This window comes from Dromiciops gliroides, chromosome 2 (assembly GCF_019393635.1).
Source record: "Dromiciops gliroides isolate mDroGli1 chromosome 2, mDroGli1.pri, whole genome shotgun sequence".
Lineage (NCBI taxonomy): Eukaryota > Metazoa > Chordata > Mammalia > Microbiotheria > Microbiotheriidae > Dromiciops > Dromiciops gliroides.
Genome location: NC_057862.1, coordinates 10,923,259 through 10,941,085, shown reverse-complemented (window position 1 = coordinate 10,941,085; position 17,827 = coordinate 10,923,259). Strand labels below are relative to the sequence as shown.

General features: G+C 42.9%; 1 protein-coding gene across 1 annotated transcript in view; it reads left to right on the top strand.

The window, feature by feature from the left end:
• Nucleotides 1-17,108, top strand: part of ABRAXAS2 (abraxas 2, BRISC complex subunit) — a 38,574-nt gene extending 21,466 nt beyond the window's left edge. The window contains exons 5-9 of the mRNA XM_043986667.1: nucleotides 715-905; nucleotides 6,576-6,695; nucleotides 7,205-7,289; nucleotides 8,846-8,960; nucleotides 14,893-17,108. Coding sequence (XP_043842602.1) covers nucleotides 715-905; nucleotides 6,576-6,695; nucleotides 7,205-7,289; nucleotides 8,846-8,960; nucleotides 14,893-15,335 — 954 coding nt within the window. The 3' untranslated portion in view covers nucleotides 15,336-17,108. The remainder of the gene's footprint in view (nucleotides 1-714; nucleotides 906-6,575; nucleotides 6,696-7,204; nucleotides 7,290-8,845; nucleotides 8,961-14,892) is intronic.
• Nucleotides 17,109-17,827: the final 719 nt, after the last annotated feature.

Below are 17,827 nucleotides of genomic sequence, written 5' to 3'. Positions count from 1 at the left end.
AATATTTAAGAAACAAAGATACTGGAGCTCCAGCATCAGTTGGTTTGTGTTACTGATATTAAATGTAACCCATGCAATGTTATTGGTTTTAACCTAACCCTCCTTTTTAAAAAAGTTAACATGAGGTTTCTAATCTTCTGTTGTTGTTTGTCCTTCCTTCTTGAAGAGGACCATGATATTGGGGTGATGTCATGACTTGCAGTGAATTGTAGCCAAGTGAGACAGGACTGTGTAAGGTCGCCAACCTCACTCCCTCCTCCTGAGCCATCTGGGTTCAGTGACAAGATATAGACCAGGACGACTGGAAATGGCCCCAGATGTTTAAGGCAATTGGGGTTAAGTGACTTGCCCAGTGTCACACAGCTAGTAAGTATCTGAGGTCAGATTTGAACTCAGGCCCTCCCTGCTTCAGGGCCAGTGCTCTATCCAGAATATTATATGAGTTTAGCTGTTCATTCTAGGAGGAGATTAAGACTACACTTGACTTTTTAAAAATTTGTATAAAAAACCATTTTCAGACATTCACCATCCAAAGAGCAATGTCTGCTATACCTTTAATTCAGACCAGTATAATGAAAGCTGTCTCCAGGAAGGTTTTCTCATTTTGCCAACTTCCCTCACCCAGGAACCTCGTAGTTAGAGATGACAGGTGCTCGGTTGTCTTTTCTCTCTTTTCCTCATACTCTGTTTTCCTTTCATATGTTTTCGTTACAGAGCGTCATTGGGTGGTACCGATTTAGGAGGAACACTCAGCAGCAGATGTCCTACAGAGAGCAGATCCTCCATAAGCAGCTGACACACATTCTTGGAGCGCCAGACCTCGTCTTCCTCCTCGTCAGCTTCATCTCCACTGCAAATAATTCCACTCATGCTTTAGAATACGTACTTTTTAGACCAAACCGAAGGTAAAAAAGGAAGATTTTTCTCTGTTAATTCTATTCAGTACTTCGGTGCTGACGTCCATTAAGAATGTGTACTGTTGTGCTCTAAAAAGAGCTGAATTCAAGAAAAGCTTGATTATTTTAGAGATTCTAATATTTAGGTAGGTTGATATTGTTCCTCTGACAATTATTGAAATTTAGCTGATTGAGATGTAAATATTAGAAACTTTTAAAAAACTGTCTTAAGTTCAGATTTTGAAAAAAATATTTCTAAAACCAGGTAGAAATCGGGTCTTTTGCATTACCATTGGTAAGGATATATCTTATTGCTGTGGTCGCCTCTTGTAATAGTCTGATTAACAATTAAAAGTGTGGATTTAGGAAACCGTATTCTAAAGTGGATCCGCCCACTGAATAATGTAATTTGTTAGAGCAAAACTACTTTAACATGTTAAGGATCTCTGATTTCACTGGTGTTGAGATTTCCTCCTGGACAGAAATACCTTTTGTATTAGTATTTCCTCCACCTTCCTGACAATTTATTGGGTGCTTTTAAGAATTACTGTGGCCATTCTGTGGTTAACCTGGTAATTATGAGCCTGTCCAAATTTAACATGCAGTCTGTCCCTGGGGCCACATACTGTGGAGAACCTAGTAGAGATGGGGGCTCTGTTGGTGTAGCCCTGGAGAATCCAGGGTCACCTCCATACTAGTCTCAGGAGAGGAGGACTTAAATCTTATTTTTGCCCTCACTCAATATGATAAGGCAGTTTTGCAGATAAGTGAAACAATCACAAGATTTCCCTCTCCTCAGGAAATCTACGTGTAATAAAATAAGTCTACATTGTCCACTGGAAATGATTGTGTTGGAATGAGATATTTTATGTAAAGTGCTTTGTAAACTTTAACGTAGTCTATAAATAACTGGTGTTATTATCAAATAAGCATTTGTAAGAATGTATCAGCTAGATGAAGCCTTCATTGAACATTGTGTATTGAGCCTTGTTCTGGCTGGTGTGGTGTTACAGAGGAAATATGTAGTTCTTGCCCACAAGGAGTTCATAATTCAAGTTGGCTTAATTGACCTTGACGTACCTTTAATTCATTTGTGATCTCATCAGTACTCTTTGCAGTGATATAAATTGCATCCCTTTCTAATTTTTTTCATCCTGGGCATTTTGTGTGTGTCCAAATCTTCCACGAGAGGTACCCCAGGCAGGTTAGGAAGAGCTTCCTATTTATTGACATAATGTGGCTACCAGTGGGAAATGTGGACTGTCTGTTGATTCTCCCTTTCTTCCATTACCGTGACTAGCTCTCCTCTTTTTCTGGTCATACCTCTGCTGATACCTGCTGTGGCTCAGTTCTTCCTTGGTAATCAGGTGCAGGACACTTGTTCCTACAGTGCCCCTCTTCATTGCCCTTTCGGAGACCCACAACTCCAATTCTTGGGTGACTAGTGTTTCTTTACTCCCAGCTATACAGCATTACTAGAAAAATACTGATGTTAGAAAGTTAGGCCTTCACTACAGGGTCATTGAAAACCCTGTACAATTTCCCAAAGGCAGTCCAGCCTTCTCAGTCCCTCCAATTCTGGGCCCATTTCATTGTTTATGAGATAGTACCTAGTGATATAGACATATAAACCACCTCTGGGGTTTCTAGCCAATTAGATATCGTTGGAAAATAGGCATTTTTTCATCCACTTGGTTTTTCCTATATGAATAGTTAGACCATACTCTTTTTTTGGTGGGGGGAGGGGGCAATGGGGGTTAAGTGACTTGCCCAGGGTCACACAGCTAGTAAGTGTCAAGCATCTGAGGCCTGATTTGAAATCAGGCCTGATTTGAGCTTTATCCACTGCCCATCTAGCTGCCCCCAGGCCATCTCTTTTGAATAATTATAGGTCTCATTGTGGGGGGGTTAGGGGTGGGGAGTCTTACAGTGGCTTGGGGCTTTATGCATTCATATCAATGCTGTTAGAAAATAGGAGCATCTCCAGGACCCAGCTATTGAGGAAATAGCTCTTTCATTTGGGTTTTGCCCTGGCTATCCCTCCATAACAGTGGTAATATACTTGGGCATGCATAGTAATAATTAGAGGGTCATTGAATAAGCTCTGTTAAATCTTTCAAAGAATCTCTTACATTGGATTTGATGTCAGAGGACCTGGATTTGATGTTGACTGCCGCTTTCTACTGGTGGGGTCTTGGTCAGGTTACCTAATCTCTTTGGTTCTCAGTTTCTTCATCTGTCAAGTAGGATTGACTCTGTGTCCATTAGGGTCCCTTTCTGATCTAAACCTGTGACCCAGTGATGCTGTGATGCTGACCAAAGCACAGGAGGCTCCTTGTTGGACCTTAAAGGCAAAGAGGCAGAATCAGGCTTGGCTGACTTGGTACTAGAAAAGCTCTGAAACAAGACTGGGCTGCCTTGAGAGAGAGATTGGGCAGATCTCTTGTGGAGCAGATTCTCTTTAGAAGGAGGCTGGACTGGATGGTCCTAGGCCCTCCTGTCCCTGAGATTCTGTGATTGTGGCTTGCCATGCCACATGGCGATCATTTGTTCTCCCAAGCCACCTACTTTTTTACAATCAACGCTAGGAAGCCTAGTGGAATCCTGTATTCTTTTTGCCTTTCAGACCATTGTGTGACTGTAAAGATGTGGGCTGCTCTGTGGATTTGGACAGGTCTGCCTTGCTCCCTTCATAGTTTCACAAAGGATGCCCTTCATGCACATGTGTATTATTCTCATAAGGATTTGGCAGAGACGGGAATTTTTAGGCTTATGTTTTAGTAGTAATGGATATTTTCTGGATTGCCCTTTTTTGTCCATGATTTTTCTTCCCAAGCCTTTGGTAGCCTGTTCACTTTAAGATGTCTTAGGAATTAGTCCCTCACCTCAGTGCCCTGAAAGTTTCTATTTCCACCACAGACCTTCCCATCTTTATTGTCTGTAGGGTCGTTTATTGTTCCTCACAAAGCCCATGGGATTATGATAGTAGAGTCCCAACATGCTTTCACTGTCATCAATAGTGAAATGAGTTTATTATAGAAATAAGGACTGATCGTTTCCACTTGGGGCCTACTTGTCTTCCCACGTTCACCCTTAAATGCCTCTGATGTGATTCAGCTGTCAGATCTTTTGCCAAGATTTCTGCAATCTTGATTTTTCCTCTTTTCCTTTTCTCTCTTATGAAGCTGTTCCAAATATTCCACCGCAGTATTAAATAAATACACCTATAGTCTGAGCTGTTGTCTTTGGCTGAGTGTTTCTTGGCTGATATGATTTCTGCTTGATCCCTTTGTTTGGCAGTTTATGTACATTACCACAGGAAATGATGATAGTCTGTGTCAGTGTCTTTTTTTACCCATTACCCATTTCTTTAAACTGTATCAGGTTAGAGTTGCCTTGATTGTATTCTTTCATCTCATTTTAATTTTTCTAGCTTGGTATTGGTTTTTACTTTTTGCTCCAATAATCAGCTGTCCACCTGTATACAGAAAACTCATTTGGAAATGATTGATTGGTATTCAGTTATTTCCTGTTTGTTAATATGTAGTGATTTTAATTTTTGTGCTGTTTATTTATTATTTGGTATTTACCAGGTCCAGTATTATCCAGTTCTTTTCTTAAAGAAAACATTCTTATTATCTATAAGCTTTTGGCCTCTTTTATCTCTTACCCTGGAACCACGTTTTCCAAAATATATATTTTTTTGCCATCCTACTCTATGCCCCGCCTTTGCTTTGAATTCACCAAGGATTAAAGTAAATGTTTATTTAATGTCTCCTAATCCTCCAAGAAATACTGGCTTGTAAATTGCCATTTTCTTTGTGGTGATCTTTTTGCTCATACTGATTTTGAACACTAAGTATCCAGTGAAATGCTTAATCTAGTTTTCTCATGATACACAATAAACCAAATTTGTCACCCCTCGTTTCTTCATCCAAGGAGGATCTATGATTCATCCTTCCACTTAGCTGCAACTGTCATTTATCTTAAAAACATATATTTATTTTACTAAATGACTTTTTGACGTGACAGTCACTTTCTAATTCTAACTACATAGTACCTTCCCTTCTTAACAATTGAACAAAACTATTTTATATTGTGATGGCAACTGACAGAACGTGCAATATTTGGAACTAATAGTTGTTTTTTTAATGAACTTATTTATTTTTATTCTGAACTTGAAAACCAAATAAAATGGGCATTTCCATATATAAAAGTAGAACAGAAAAAGAAGTTTGTACATGAAACTGCAGATTTCTATTATGTATAACTTTCTTTTCTTTTTAAGTGTACAATAAATTCAACCTGTAGCTTTCAAAGCTTCCTGCTTGTTTGTGTTTCTTATTTGCCTTCCTTCTCTTTTCTGTATTTTTTAGAAAGGGCCTTGGTGGCCCTCCCTCCCTTCTTCCCTCCTTCCCTCCCTCTTTTTTTGCTGCTTTTTCCCTTTCTGCCTTTATTCTCCTACTCCATCCCCTCTCTGTCAAGAGATGGGTAGCATGCATCACCCTCAGCCATCTGGAATCATGGTTACTGAATTAAAAGTTTCTTAAAGGGGAGGAAGTGTGTCATCATCAGTCATCCAGAAGCATCATTCGTTGTGTCTGGTCCTGCTGGCTTCTTTAATGTTATCATTGTCATTATCAGTAAAGTTCTCCTGGCGTCGCTTTCTTCATTTTGCATTAGTTTGTACCCATCTTCCTGTGTTTCTCAGCGTTCTTCATACATCATCATTTCTTAGGATGCATACCACAGTGTGTGTGTTCTGCCAATCCTTAGTCAGTGGGTGCAGACATTCTGTTGCTATAAATATCTTGGTGTAGATGGAGACTTTGTGCGATTGACCTCCTTGAGTACCTACTCACTTATGAGAGATTACTAGGTCAAAGGGTCAAATTAATTCATATCACTTAATTTCAAGTTTTTTTTCTAGTAGTGTGTGTACTCACTGGTCAGTAGACAGGGAGCTTGTGTTTAAAGGACCAAGAGCCAAACTACTTTTTTTTAGAGCAGGTATCTTCCCCTGGGATCCATAAACTTATATTTTGAATACTTTGGTAACTATTTTGATATAGTTGGTTTCCTTTCTCATCCTGTTTTATTTTATGCATTTAAAAACATGACTGGGAGAAGAACTCCAAGACACACAAAAGGTTCCCCTAAAACAGTATCATTTGGGTACTGTTTGCCACCTTTTCTAGCACTGTTACTGCCAGAACTTCAGGGAGACTACTCAAAATAAGGCTGTTTTGTATTTCTTCTGTGTTTCATGGGTTACTAGGACAGGGTCCCATTACCGCAGGACTAGCCTGCTGGTGAGGGTCCCCTCTTGGTGCTCAGAGAGGCCAGTCATTGGAAGGCAGCTGCCGTAGGCTGTGGAGGTCAGACTTTGGAGACTTTGCAGCATGGTGGGACTTCCTAGAGCCTGTCTTCCATTGGTGTGGCCTTTGAGAACCCAGGGTCAGGCCGTGAGGAGGCATTGGAGTAGGACTTTTGAGAAGATTGCTCTAAGAGAAGGAACAAGAAATGACTTAGAAGTGTAAGACTGGGTTGTCTGAAGAGGTGGACGAATGGGCCCTTTTGGGTATCTCTTTGAGGTCTCTCACATAGCCCAAGAACAAAACTTGGGTTGCAAAAACTCAAGCCCAGTGAATAAATTACCTTTCTAAAATTTCCCTGCAGGTATAATCAAAGGGTGTCGCTCGCTATCCCCAACCTGGGCAATACCAGCCAGCAGGAGTACAAAGTTTCTTCAGTGCCAAACACTTCTCAGAGTTACGCCAAAGTTATTAAGGAGCACGGGTGAGTCAAAGCCAGAGGAAGGGCTTGATTTCACATAGCAAGGTACCGCTAATTGAGAAATTGGACATAAAACTGGGTTTCATCACAATTTCGGAACACTTTTTCTTATTCACCAGCAATTAAGGCAGTTCTTTGGCCCACCATAATTTATACAGTTTTAACAGTTTCACTGAAATTGTAGTTTATTATTACCAACATTCATATAATTTACAACAAAATTATTTGGAAATTTTACAAAGCAGTTTTTTAAGGACCACAGAACAGACTGTTCTCTAAAACAATTGGAAGATTTTTCTTTTCATTTTTTTACCCTAAAATTGGTCATTTCACCTTCCATACATTTTACCAATGGATTCTGCTGTTTTTCCTGGATAGTCAGCATAGGGTCCCTGTGTGTGGCAGTAAAGGAGTGTGGGAGGGCAACGTCATCATATTGGAGAGGTTAAAGAGACCATTAACATGACAGCTTTCCAACTAACGGGGGGTTTTTTTCTTTGCATCTATTCTAGTACTGACTTTTTCGATAAAGATGGAGTGATGAAGGACATCAGAGCTATTTATCAGGTGTATAATGCACTTCAGGAAAAAGTCCAGGTAACTCATAACTGTCTCAAACTGAGTTCACTTTTGTGGTTGGTGTTAGTTCAGCTTGAATTTTAAATAACTCATTGCTATGGAAGAATGCTTTTTTTTATTTTGAATTCCAGGATACACAGAGAAAGTAGGATCAAAAATGGTTTGTGAAAACACAGACAGTGCCTTTGAATGTTAACCTCTAACCTTAATGCATGCTTCTTATGGTGTCGTCCCAGGTGTACTAAAGAAGCAAAAGCAGATCGCCAGATACTAAGTGGGACTCGTCACACTGTGCGATTTGACATGCTTACAATATGAATTGACATTTCAAGGTCAAAAATCCTCCTTTTCCATTCCCAATGGTACTTTTCTGACCCGAGTTTCCTAATCTGTAAACTGAAGAAGATTGGTCCTAGGTGGCATCTAAGGTCCCTTCCAGTTCGAAATCTGTGGCCCTGCTATCCTGTCCTCCTTCAGCTGGAGCCAGATCTGGGAGGAAGCACGGATGCCAGATGATTACGCTTTGAGTAACAGTGCTGGAGACCGGGCCTCAGATGATGTCTGCTCAGCAGCATTGTGACGGGGGGCTGGGAAATGCCTGTTTCCTGTTAGCTCCTCAGCAGCCGCCAGAAAGTTAGGACACTAATGCAGTGAGGATCGGTCCCCATCTCAGTCTTCTATGTAAGAGTCCAGTGTTCAGTAGGTTTGTTTATAAGCTGATTGTTAGGAATTTAAACTGTCCTTCCCATGGATATACTTCATAAAAAATGGTGGTGACATTCTCCAGCAAGCGTGACAAACTATGTCTACCCTGAAGTGATGAGTCGCTGTGAAAAGAAGAGCCAAAGGGAGGGTCTAGAATAGCCGATAGATCCTGGAGAAAGGATGGACAGAAAGACATGGAGAGGATCCCGGAGGCCAAGAAGGCCCTGGTTAGGGATGGCGTTCCTGCCCTCTGGTGCTTGGAACATTGCACCGTCTGCCAGGGATGGGTGTGCGTATCTCAGTGCCATTCTCTCTCTGTGGGAGGATGGTATCATGAAGCCAAGTCCCCAGTAAAAGGTGCATCCCTTTCGGCCCTTAATTGGAGATTGCCCTTTGTCCTGCTCACAAACCAAGCACAAAAGGTTGCAAAGTGGGGTGCTAGGAGTTGGCTCTGAATGCTGAAGCATTTTAATGGGTGGAGTTGTAGAGAGCCTAATCTCATTGTTTTTCATGCAGTTTTATGTCAGCTTCGGACTTGACCGTTTTTCATGCAGTTTAGACTAATTTGTTTGATCATTTTGGAATTTTCTGTGAAATTTAAAACCATTTTGTTACTCATTTGAGAGGTTTTCATGTGTAGAGCTTTGCGGGCTAACCTTAAAAAGATCCCCATAATGGTTATTTATTTTTTATTCATTTGTGTAAGGGAAAAATGATACAAATGATTCCATGACAGACACTCGACTTACTTTACATGTCGGTCCCTGGGCCTGCTAAGATTTCTGTGTGTTCACCTTTGTAACCACAGCTGTATGTGGGGAGCCCTTGGAGGTGTGAGGCCTAATTTTTTTTGTTTTACTTTTCCCCAGGCAGTGTGCATAGATGTAGAGAAGAGCGAGCGAATGGTTGAATCTTTTCAGGCAGAGGTGAATAAATTAAAAAGACAAATCACTCAGAGGAAAAATGAAAAGGAGCAAGAAATAAGTAAGTTTTCCCCCAAATTAACTCAAGCCATCAAGAAAGTGTTTTGTTGCCCTTCAGTTTTAAAGCCGTGCTGTATAGGAATAATTCATTATCCAAGGAGATGTGGAGATACCTTTTTCCTTTCTCAGAGTCTTTATTTTGAATCTTTTCAATGAGGGGAAAAAAAACCAGACAAACAAAAACCAAAATGAACACACAAAGTGGTTGGTGTAAGTTTGAGTTCACCCAAGATGGGAATGGTTTTCCTTCATAGTCTTCAAGGAGCACGTGCTGTGTTCAGTGCCCTGTGGAGGATATGTAGAAGAAAGTTGGGTATGAAAGTGCGATGAGTGAGCAGAGGTACAGAATGTTGTAGGAAAGGATCTGATGGTCAAGCTGACCGTGCGTCCCCTGCCCCCAATCTCAGCATATCTTCATTGTTTAGAATTGGAACAGAAGGTAGGATCTGCAGAAAATGATTGAAATGGATTGTTGGTTGGGGACTTCGAGAAATATGTGTCTCATATCCGGGCCCCCTAGTTCCGTATTGTCCTCAACAACCCCTGATTTGGATGCGCCGGCCATTTTGGCTCCACCCAGAAAGGTCAGACTTTGCACCTCTTGGTCACCCATAACTGCCATGCTTTGAAACTCTCCAAGTTCCCCTCTTTATCATAATCAACCTGCCCTTTCTCTCCCTTTTCCTCTCTCCCTTGACATAACAAACCACTTCATCTTTGCTGTATCCTTCAGTCACTCCCTGTTCTCCCAGGCTCACCCTCCCTGCCCTGACCTCATTTTTCTTCCTTCACAATTCAACTAGACATTGTCCTCCATCCTTGACTCCCTTGCCCCCTTGTCTGACGTCTTTCAGACCCTGGCTTATCCCTGCACCATGCCTTCTCTACACCTCCTCCTGGGCTCATAGACATTGCTGGCAGAAGTCATTGGACCGAATAGACTGGGTCTCCTACAGATTCATGCTATTTAATCTCAACTCACTCCACTCAGTGTCTGCTTGACATGTAAAGATAATTTTAAACAGTTGTTTTTATAAGATTTTGAGTTCTAAAATTTTTCTCCTTCCCTTCCCCCTCCCCAAGATGTCAAACAATCTGATACAGGTTATTTATGTACAATCATATTGAAACATTACCATATTCATCATGTATGTGAAAGAAGAAAACCTCAAGAACCTTCTTTTTAAAAAAATAATAAAAGCTTTAGTTGCTGTCTTCTCTTTTTTTGCATCTTCATAGTTTTCCCTAGCCTCCCTCCCTCTTCCACTTCCAGAGAATCCTTCTACGTAACAAAGAAAGAAGAGGAAAAAATACAACCTCTTAATACATTGGGAAAGTCTAACAGCATGTGCAGTGAGCAACACCTGTGTGTGTGTGTGGTCTCTCATCTGTCTTCATTCAGGGTCTCCTGGCTCTTTATAAAATCTCATTACATTCACTTTTTATGTTATCGTCCTTAGCGTATATATTGTTTTCTTTGTTCTGCCAGCTCTCACACTGCCTACTATATATTCATTTCTTATTTACTGAAAACATTGAACTTCTTTGTTGTGCGAGCCCTCGTTTCTCTTGATTTGAACCTCTACATCTCTACTCTCTGCCTCCTTCCCTCTCTCCCCTCTCCCCTCTTCCCTCTGTCCCCTCCATTCCCCTGTCCTCCTTTACTCCAGTCCTGGCCCTGCCCCTTGGGAAGGCAAGCAGCTGCTCCACCCTTCTATCCCATCTTCTCCTGGAGCTTGTCCATCTAGCGTTCTTCCCCCTTTAATTTCTCCCTAACTGTTGGTTGCTTTCCCACTGCCTACAAACATACCCACATCCTTAAAAACCTTCAGCTGACCCTGTTAGCCTCCTAGATTGTTTCCTGTATCTCTCTTCCCTGTCACTGCAAGATTCCTAGAAAGAATCTTTCTCACAGGCTGTCTTCCCTTCTTCACCCACCCCCGCCCCTCCTCTTACTTCTTAACCCCTTGTAAGCTCTGCCCCTCTAGTAAAACTACTTTGCTCCTGGTGACCAGTGGTCTCTGAACTGCTGAATCTGATGGCCTCTTCTTCTCAATTCTCAGCTTCCTCCTCGGAGGAGAAGCAGCTTTTGATGTTGTTTCCATCATCACTGCTGCCCCTTCTTGGCTTTCAGACATGCTCTGTCCTGATTCTGCCCCAACTTGTCGGACTAGTTTCCTTTGGCCATCATCTTTCCAGCCCCTTAAGTGAGAATCCCCTGCCCCACTAGGCTCTGTCTTAGGCCTTTTTTTTCTCTTGAGATCCTTTTCCCTGGTGATTTCTTCTGTTCCTGTGGGGTCAAGTATCATTTCTACATAGATGATGTTTAAATTTATGTAGCCAGCCCTAATTTACTGCCTCTTCAGCATCTAAAACTCATCATGTCAAAAACAGAACTCTGTATCACCCAAAGCCTGCTGTCTCTCCAGACTTCCCAGTTTCTGGCAAGAGCTCGCACGTGCAGACCATCACTCTGGGTCCTCATCTTAGTGCCATCTTTGGCTTTTCTCCTTCATCCCATGGCTAATCACTTGCCAGGTCCATCCTAGAACATCCTCTCCTATCTCTTCCCGTTTTCTTGTTCAGAGTGACATTACCCAAGTATAATAGATGGTTATCTCAGTGCTGCAAGAGTTTGCCATGGAATTTCTCTCACCTCCTGAGCCTCAGAGAGACCAGCTTGGGCCCCATTTTTGTATTCTAGTACTTGGCACTTCTGTGTGCTTGTATGTTACCATTTTTTATGTTCATGCCATCTTCTCCTATTAGATTTTAAGTTCCCTGAAGGCAGGAGCTGTATCTAATCAAAACTTTGCCTTCACCTCAGTGCCTGGGACAGTGCTGATTATACAATGAGTATTGAATAAATGGAGAGTGGAATTTACAAGAAGCTCAAAAAAGGCAGCTTAGTTCAGATAATTTATTTGGGTGAGGGAAAAGTGGTTATTGGGAGGTGGGTGGGTGGATGGATGGATGGATGGATGGATGGATGGATGGATGGATGGATGGATGGATGGATGCATGGATGGATGCATGGATAGATGGATGGATGGCGGGCAGGCAGACAGGCAGACAGGCATTGTGCTACAAAGACAAGAAGTGACGCAACCCTTTCCTGAAAGAACTTAACATTCTGCTAAGGGGAATGTGGGGTTTGAAAGCAAAAGTCCTATCAGGTATAAATGAGATAAAGCTTTAGATGAATCTATAAACTTTAATTTTCATTCAGTTGATTCTGGCAGCATTTTCCTCCTTCTTTCTAATGTAAGAGTTTGGGAGATAAACCTGCCAATGAAATGTTGACTGTCCCCTGTTGATTCTGAGATGTGGTGTATTGGGATTAAATGACAGTCTTTGTCATTTGATATGTTATGTGCCCATTTATTTCTGGTAATAATCAGTAACTGAGACTTGATTCCAAAGAACTTAAACTAACTCCACTAGGATTCCGTCAATATGTGTCATGTCACCTAAGAAATGACCCACAACTCCCAGAGCACTGATCTGACTCTTTCTCATTAACCCTCCAAAAGGTCCGCGTTAAGTTCAGAGAGTCAGTCATTACTATTCAAGCTTCCTTTTGCTTTTCCAATTTCACCAACTCGCATATTTCACGATGATGGTTTCTTAACTTAAGAAATCCCTATATTACAGTAGTTGTTCATAAACAGAGAATGCTATCCAACTATTGTTATGAAAAAAAAAATAATCTTTGATATCAAAATATGGAGAAAATTCTGAGAAAGAAAAGTATAGACCATTTTTACTGAGTCATATAAAAATTATGGTCTCAATAGATACAGAAAAGACGTTCAGTAAAATGCAAGATCTACTTATGATGAAAAACACGAAAAGAGATCCCCAGAATCTCAAACTATTGACAGACATACCCCTCCCCCACACACAATTACAGCCAAATAATTTTAAAAATAGAATACAAGGGTAGTTCAGTATTAGGAAAAAAATTGATGTAGCAAATTATATTGACAAGACAAATCATAAAAATTTGACAAAAATGCTTGCAGAAAGGGACTTTGATAAAAACAGCATCTCTTTATAATGAAAACCACTAAAAAAAGTAAATGAATTGGGACAGCTAGGTGGCTCAATGGATAACGCACTGGCCCTGGATTCAGGAGAACCTGAGTTCAAATCCAGCCTCTGACACTTTTAGCTGTGTGACCCTGAGCAAGTCACTTAACCTTCATTGCCCCGCCAAAAAAAAAAAAGTAAAGGAATTTTTCCTACAAGATAAAAAGCATCTATTTGAAACCAAGAGCCAATATCACTTGTGGTGGGGAATAATTTGAAACATTGTTGCTTAAATCTATAGAAGGTCAAGCCATTGATTATGCCCATTTCTGTACATCCTCTATTGAGTCCCTGGTGGGGAGCTCCCCTTTCCCTGCTCCTTCCCCATCCTTAACCTCCCTAGGGAAAGGAGCTTGGGCAGCCTTGTCTCATAGGCATCTGAGAATGGGGCTTGAATTTAGGCCTTCCTGACTCCAAGTCCATTGCACTGCACTGTCTTTTGTTATTTTAGAAATGGTAGATGTGCTAATAAAGTGTGAAGAAGAAATGAATAAGTGAAGCACCGATAAGAAGAGACTAGGAGGTTTCCAGTCATAGATGACAGGACCAAATATCTAGGAAATCCAAAACACTGACTTTAGTGAGACAGTAGATTAGCCACCTCCCTCCCCAAATCACCCCCATTTTCAGCATGCTTCAGGACATTAGGATTCTCTAACTTTGTGGGTTTGAAGACTGTCCCCTGCCTCCTCCTGAGTTTAGCGGCCTGGCACACAGAAGGAGGGCTGGTTCTGGGAACAGAACTTGGGGCAACCAGGAACAGCAGCCAAGGTCAGCTGCGCCTCAGTGGTTGGGCGAGTTGGGAGGGTTGTAGAAGTGTTGGTTGTTCAGATTCCAGCTGACTTGTAGACCCGGAGGTCTTCTCCTGCTGGGAGAGTCAGTGAGCTGGTTTTCTCTATAATGTGGTATGCCCTTCCCCTGGTTAGGGCGCAGTTTTGCATCTCCCATGTTTAGTAAGGCCAGGCCTGTGTTCATCACAGACGTTAGGGAGGAGAGCAAGGGCTGGTCACTGCCCTCGGGGAATGCACAGTCTGGTAGATGAGACAGCAGCCAAGGAGCCCCTAGCCAGGAGAAGTTGGCAATGGTCAGCCTAGAGAAGGCAGAGCCGGGAAGGAGGGAGTCTGGAGTCTGCAGACAGAATATCTCATTCATTCAGGGAGAAACCACGGAGCCAGCATCCCTGCATCTGGCCACTTAGGAGAGGATTGATTATTAGAGTTGGGGAGACCAACCCACAGTCCAGACTTAGTTGGCGAAAGCCAACCCAGATTCTGTGTCAAGGAAGAGAGAGACACAGAGGAGAGATGTGGGGCAGGGAGAATTGATAGGGGTGAGAGAGAAGGACCAGGAGGGCAGCGTGGCTTTGGAATTTGGGAAGAGGAGAGGGCTGGGAGTGGGGAAGATAGTTCAGTTTGGAAGTTGTTGAGGGAGGGCAAGACGTCTAAAAGGCAGTGGAGATGCAAGATGAGGTTGGCAGAAAGGTCAGAACTAGCCAAAGAGATCTGAGAGCCTTCTGCACAGAGGTGAAAGTTGAATCCGTGGGAGCTGATCAGATGTGCAAGTAAAATAGTACAGAGGGAGAAAGAGGCGGGCCCACATTGCCTTGTCTATGAAGCACATAGGATGTCTGCTTAACGGATGAAATGGTCAGTGTAACGGCTTTCTTGCTTGAGTCTTACGTTATACAAAAGAAGTTCAAATACAACTTGAATTACTGGTTAGCAAGAGCACTGTTAATTAGTTATAACACTGACCACCACGGTTCGGTTGGGATTTTTAATGCATGGGTTGAAAAACAGTACAGACAAGGTGATGATAACATTCTCCCTGTTTCCACATAGGATTGCAGCAGGCCATATTAACCAGGGAGTTGTCTTCAGAAAGTCTGGAGCGGCTGTCGTATTCTGGGTTTGAGGTGGAAGGCAGCACCCTTGGAGATGCTGAGCCCTCGGATCCCCCCCCTCCTTATTCGGACTTTAACCCCGCTTGTGAAGAGAGTACTTTGGGCCATTCTCTCCCAGAGAGCCGTGTCTTTATGCCCCGTCCACAAGCAGTGGGCTCTTCCAGTTTTGTTTCCACAAATGCGGGCTTGAAGTATTCTGGAAACGGAGCAGCCCAGCCTCTGTCCCAAAGAGCCGGTGGTGGTGATAACGTGGATGACTCAGAAGACAGTGATTCTGGCCCCACGGGACCCCCGCCTAGTGAGTACCCACACACTCGGGGCTCCCGACCGACGACACATCCTGACGGAGACTCCAGGAACACTCAGACCTCTCAGATATGATGGAATAAAATGAGCTCTCGGTGGGGCACTGGTTTTCGGAACTGTTGTCCAAAGTCTTGGGGGGGACTTAATTTCAGAGGAAAAAACTGCTTTGCAGAAATGGAGACTCCCTGAGGAGGCTCCTTGTGCACAGAAAGGCGCGTGTAGACTTGCCCTAGATGGCTTTGCCCGCCTTGTGATACAATTTGCAAGTTTCATAATGGAATCGTTAGGATAATCAAGTTGTACTAATACTGATGAGATCTGCGGATATCTTGGTCAATTAGGCAAAGTGAAATTTATAGAAACCTTTTAGTTTTGGTTGCCGTATTTTCATTACAATAAATTGGGAATTGGAGACTAAGCACAATTAGTCTATAAATGTCCTATAAAAATCAAAAACTTACCTCTTGCACTATCATGCCTTGAAATTTAGTTTTTGAAAGGGAAGCAGGTTCAGCAGTAGCCTTCAAAGAAACTTTCTACGATGAGCCAAATTATTCTTTGCCAGAAAAGAAATTTTGATAATTCTCAGAAGCCTGATTGGAACACATCAGATGTACCTTCTCTGAGCTGCATGCCCTTTTAAGATCAAAAGGGAAGGGTTTGGTTTCAACTTTTTTACTAGCCTGATGTGTGTATCACTTAAAATGGTTGCCTTTTTATGTAGGAATACTAATTCCCAGGAAACAATCACCCACGGAAGTAGGTTCTAGAGTTCTTGGTATGCCAGGTTAGTGGGCTCCGGTGACAAGGCCACTGCCTCACAGTCCTTGGCCTGAAGGTGGTGGGCACACAGAGTACATGGAAATAGCCTTGGGCATCTTACCTAGGTTTGATGATGAACAGATTCCAAATGTGATTTTTTTTTCAGAGATTATGTGTAAAGGAGGTCATTGATTTATGGCTTCAGATGAAATTATTAATGTAGTTTTATTGTCAGGACTATAGGGGAAGGGCCAATAATGAAAACAAAATCTGTTTTACATTTGGAGAATAGTACTTATAAGGGAAAAAAAAGTTGCCATTTTGGAGACAAAGTGGTGCGTGTTTGTGTGTGTGTGTGTGTGTATGTGTGTCTGTGTGTGTGTGTATGTGTGTCTGTGTGTGCGTGCGAGTGCTGCGTGTGCACGTGCATGCCGCGTGGCGTGCACGTGTTGATTTTTATATGGGGATGCACTTAGGCTATTATTTAATTACCGCTTATATTCTCATTTTGCCCAAAAGATGTGAAATGGGGCCCCTGAAATCCCAGGGGCTTTTTGGTTCTGAGCTTGCAAATGACAAAACCTGCCATTAACCGTGAGGTGAGCACCTGTGTTGGATGCTTTGAAACATAACTGCCTTTCCTTTGACCTCCACAAAACTTGCGGGAGCCAAGACTAGAGACTGTTCAAAGAGGAGCTTCCCCAACGGTAAGCTGGTTCTCTTGGCCCCTGCTCCTCTGCTAATTAGACAACGTGGCCTGAAGAGGGAAGTGCTCACGCCCCGGATGGCCCCTTTCATGGTGAACGGTCTCTGTTTGGTCGAGGTTGCTTTCTTTGTTCGCCTTAACACGGCTGCAGTTTGGCTTGGAATGTTGTAGGCCATTTTCAGACAGACTTGCTTGGTCTCCCTGTCTGCTCTCCCCAGACAGCTCTGGGCTGGCGCCGTGAGAGGAGATGTGCTGCCACCCTCCCCTCAGGTCAGTTGTCTTCACCATAGGAAAATATTTTTATTTTGATGCCGCACAACAGTCTGCAATGTACGCCTGACAAAGCCGTGAATGTGATAATAAAAGCCTATTTAATCCTGTGCCTCTCGTCTCGCTGTCTCTCATCAGCAGCCAGCCGGCCCTTCCTCCCCTGCCAGCTCACTCACTTGGCTGGCACCTTGTTCCAGCCCTCGAATCTGGAAAGGTCCGTGCTGGTCAGTGGGAGCAGAGGCCTGTTTGCACAAAGGAGCCCATCCTGTTTAAAGTGACTCTGCAGTTGTGAATGTGTGAGGTCGTGGAGATTTGGGTCATAGAGTGGGGAAGGGACAGGATGCACAATGCTCTTAGTGGGGCCTGGGCTGACATCCCAGCTCTGCTGGTTACCATCGGTGTGACCTTAAGGCAGTCACTTCTCTCCGGGCCTCCATTTCTTTATCTGTCAAACGAGGAGTTGGGAGGGAGCTCTGCAGTGTTGTGGGGCTTACTGCAATCAGCTCAATGTCATCTTGAAGACCGTACTGTCTACAGAGAGTTTCTCCTCCATTGGGATTCCACACTAGACAGGTTCTACTGCCCTAGCAAATACTTTTGGCAAGTGTGTGTCTTGATTTGGCCAAATTAGAAGCTGTAGACAAGTGCTGGGCTGATGTGCCGTTAAGGAGTGGAAAGATTTATTCTGTCGTTTAACTTTGGGGTCATAACAGACAGATTGGAGAGAGTGTGGGGACTGAACAGAGCTTGTGGTTATGCCATAGTGAAGGAGGGCATACCCTGAAGCCCCTCCCTGCTGGCAGACTGGCCAGCCTCACGCCAAGTCCAA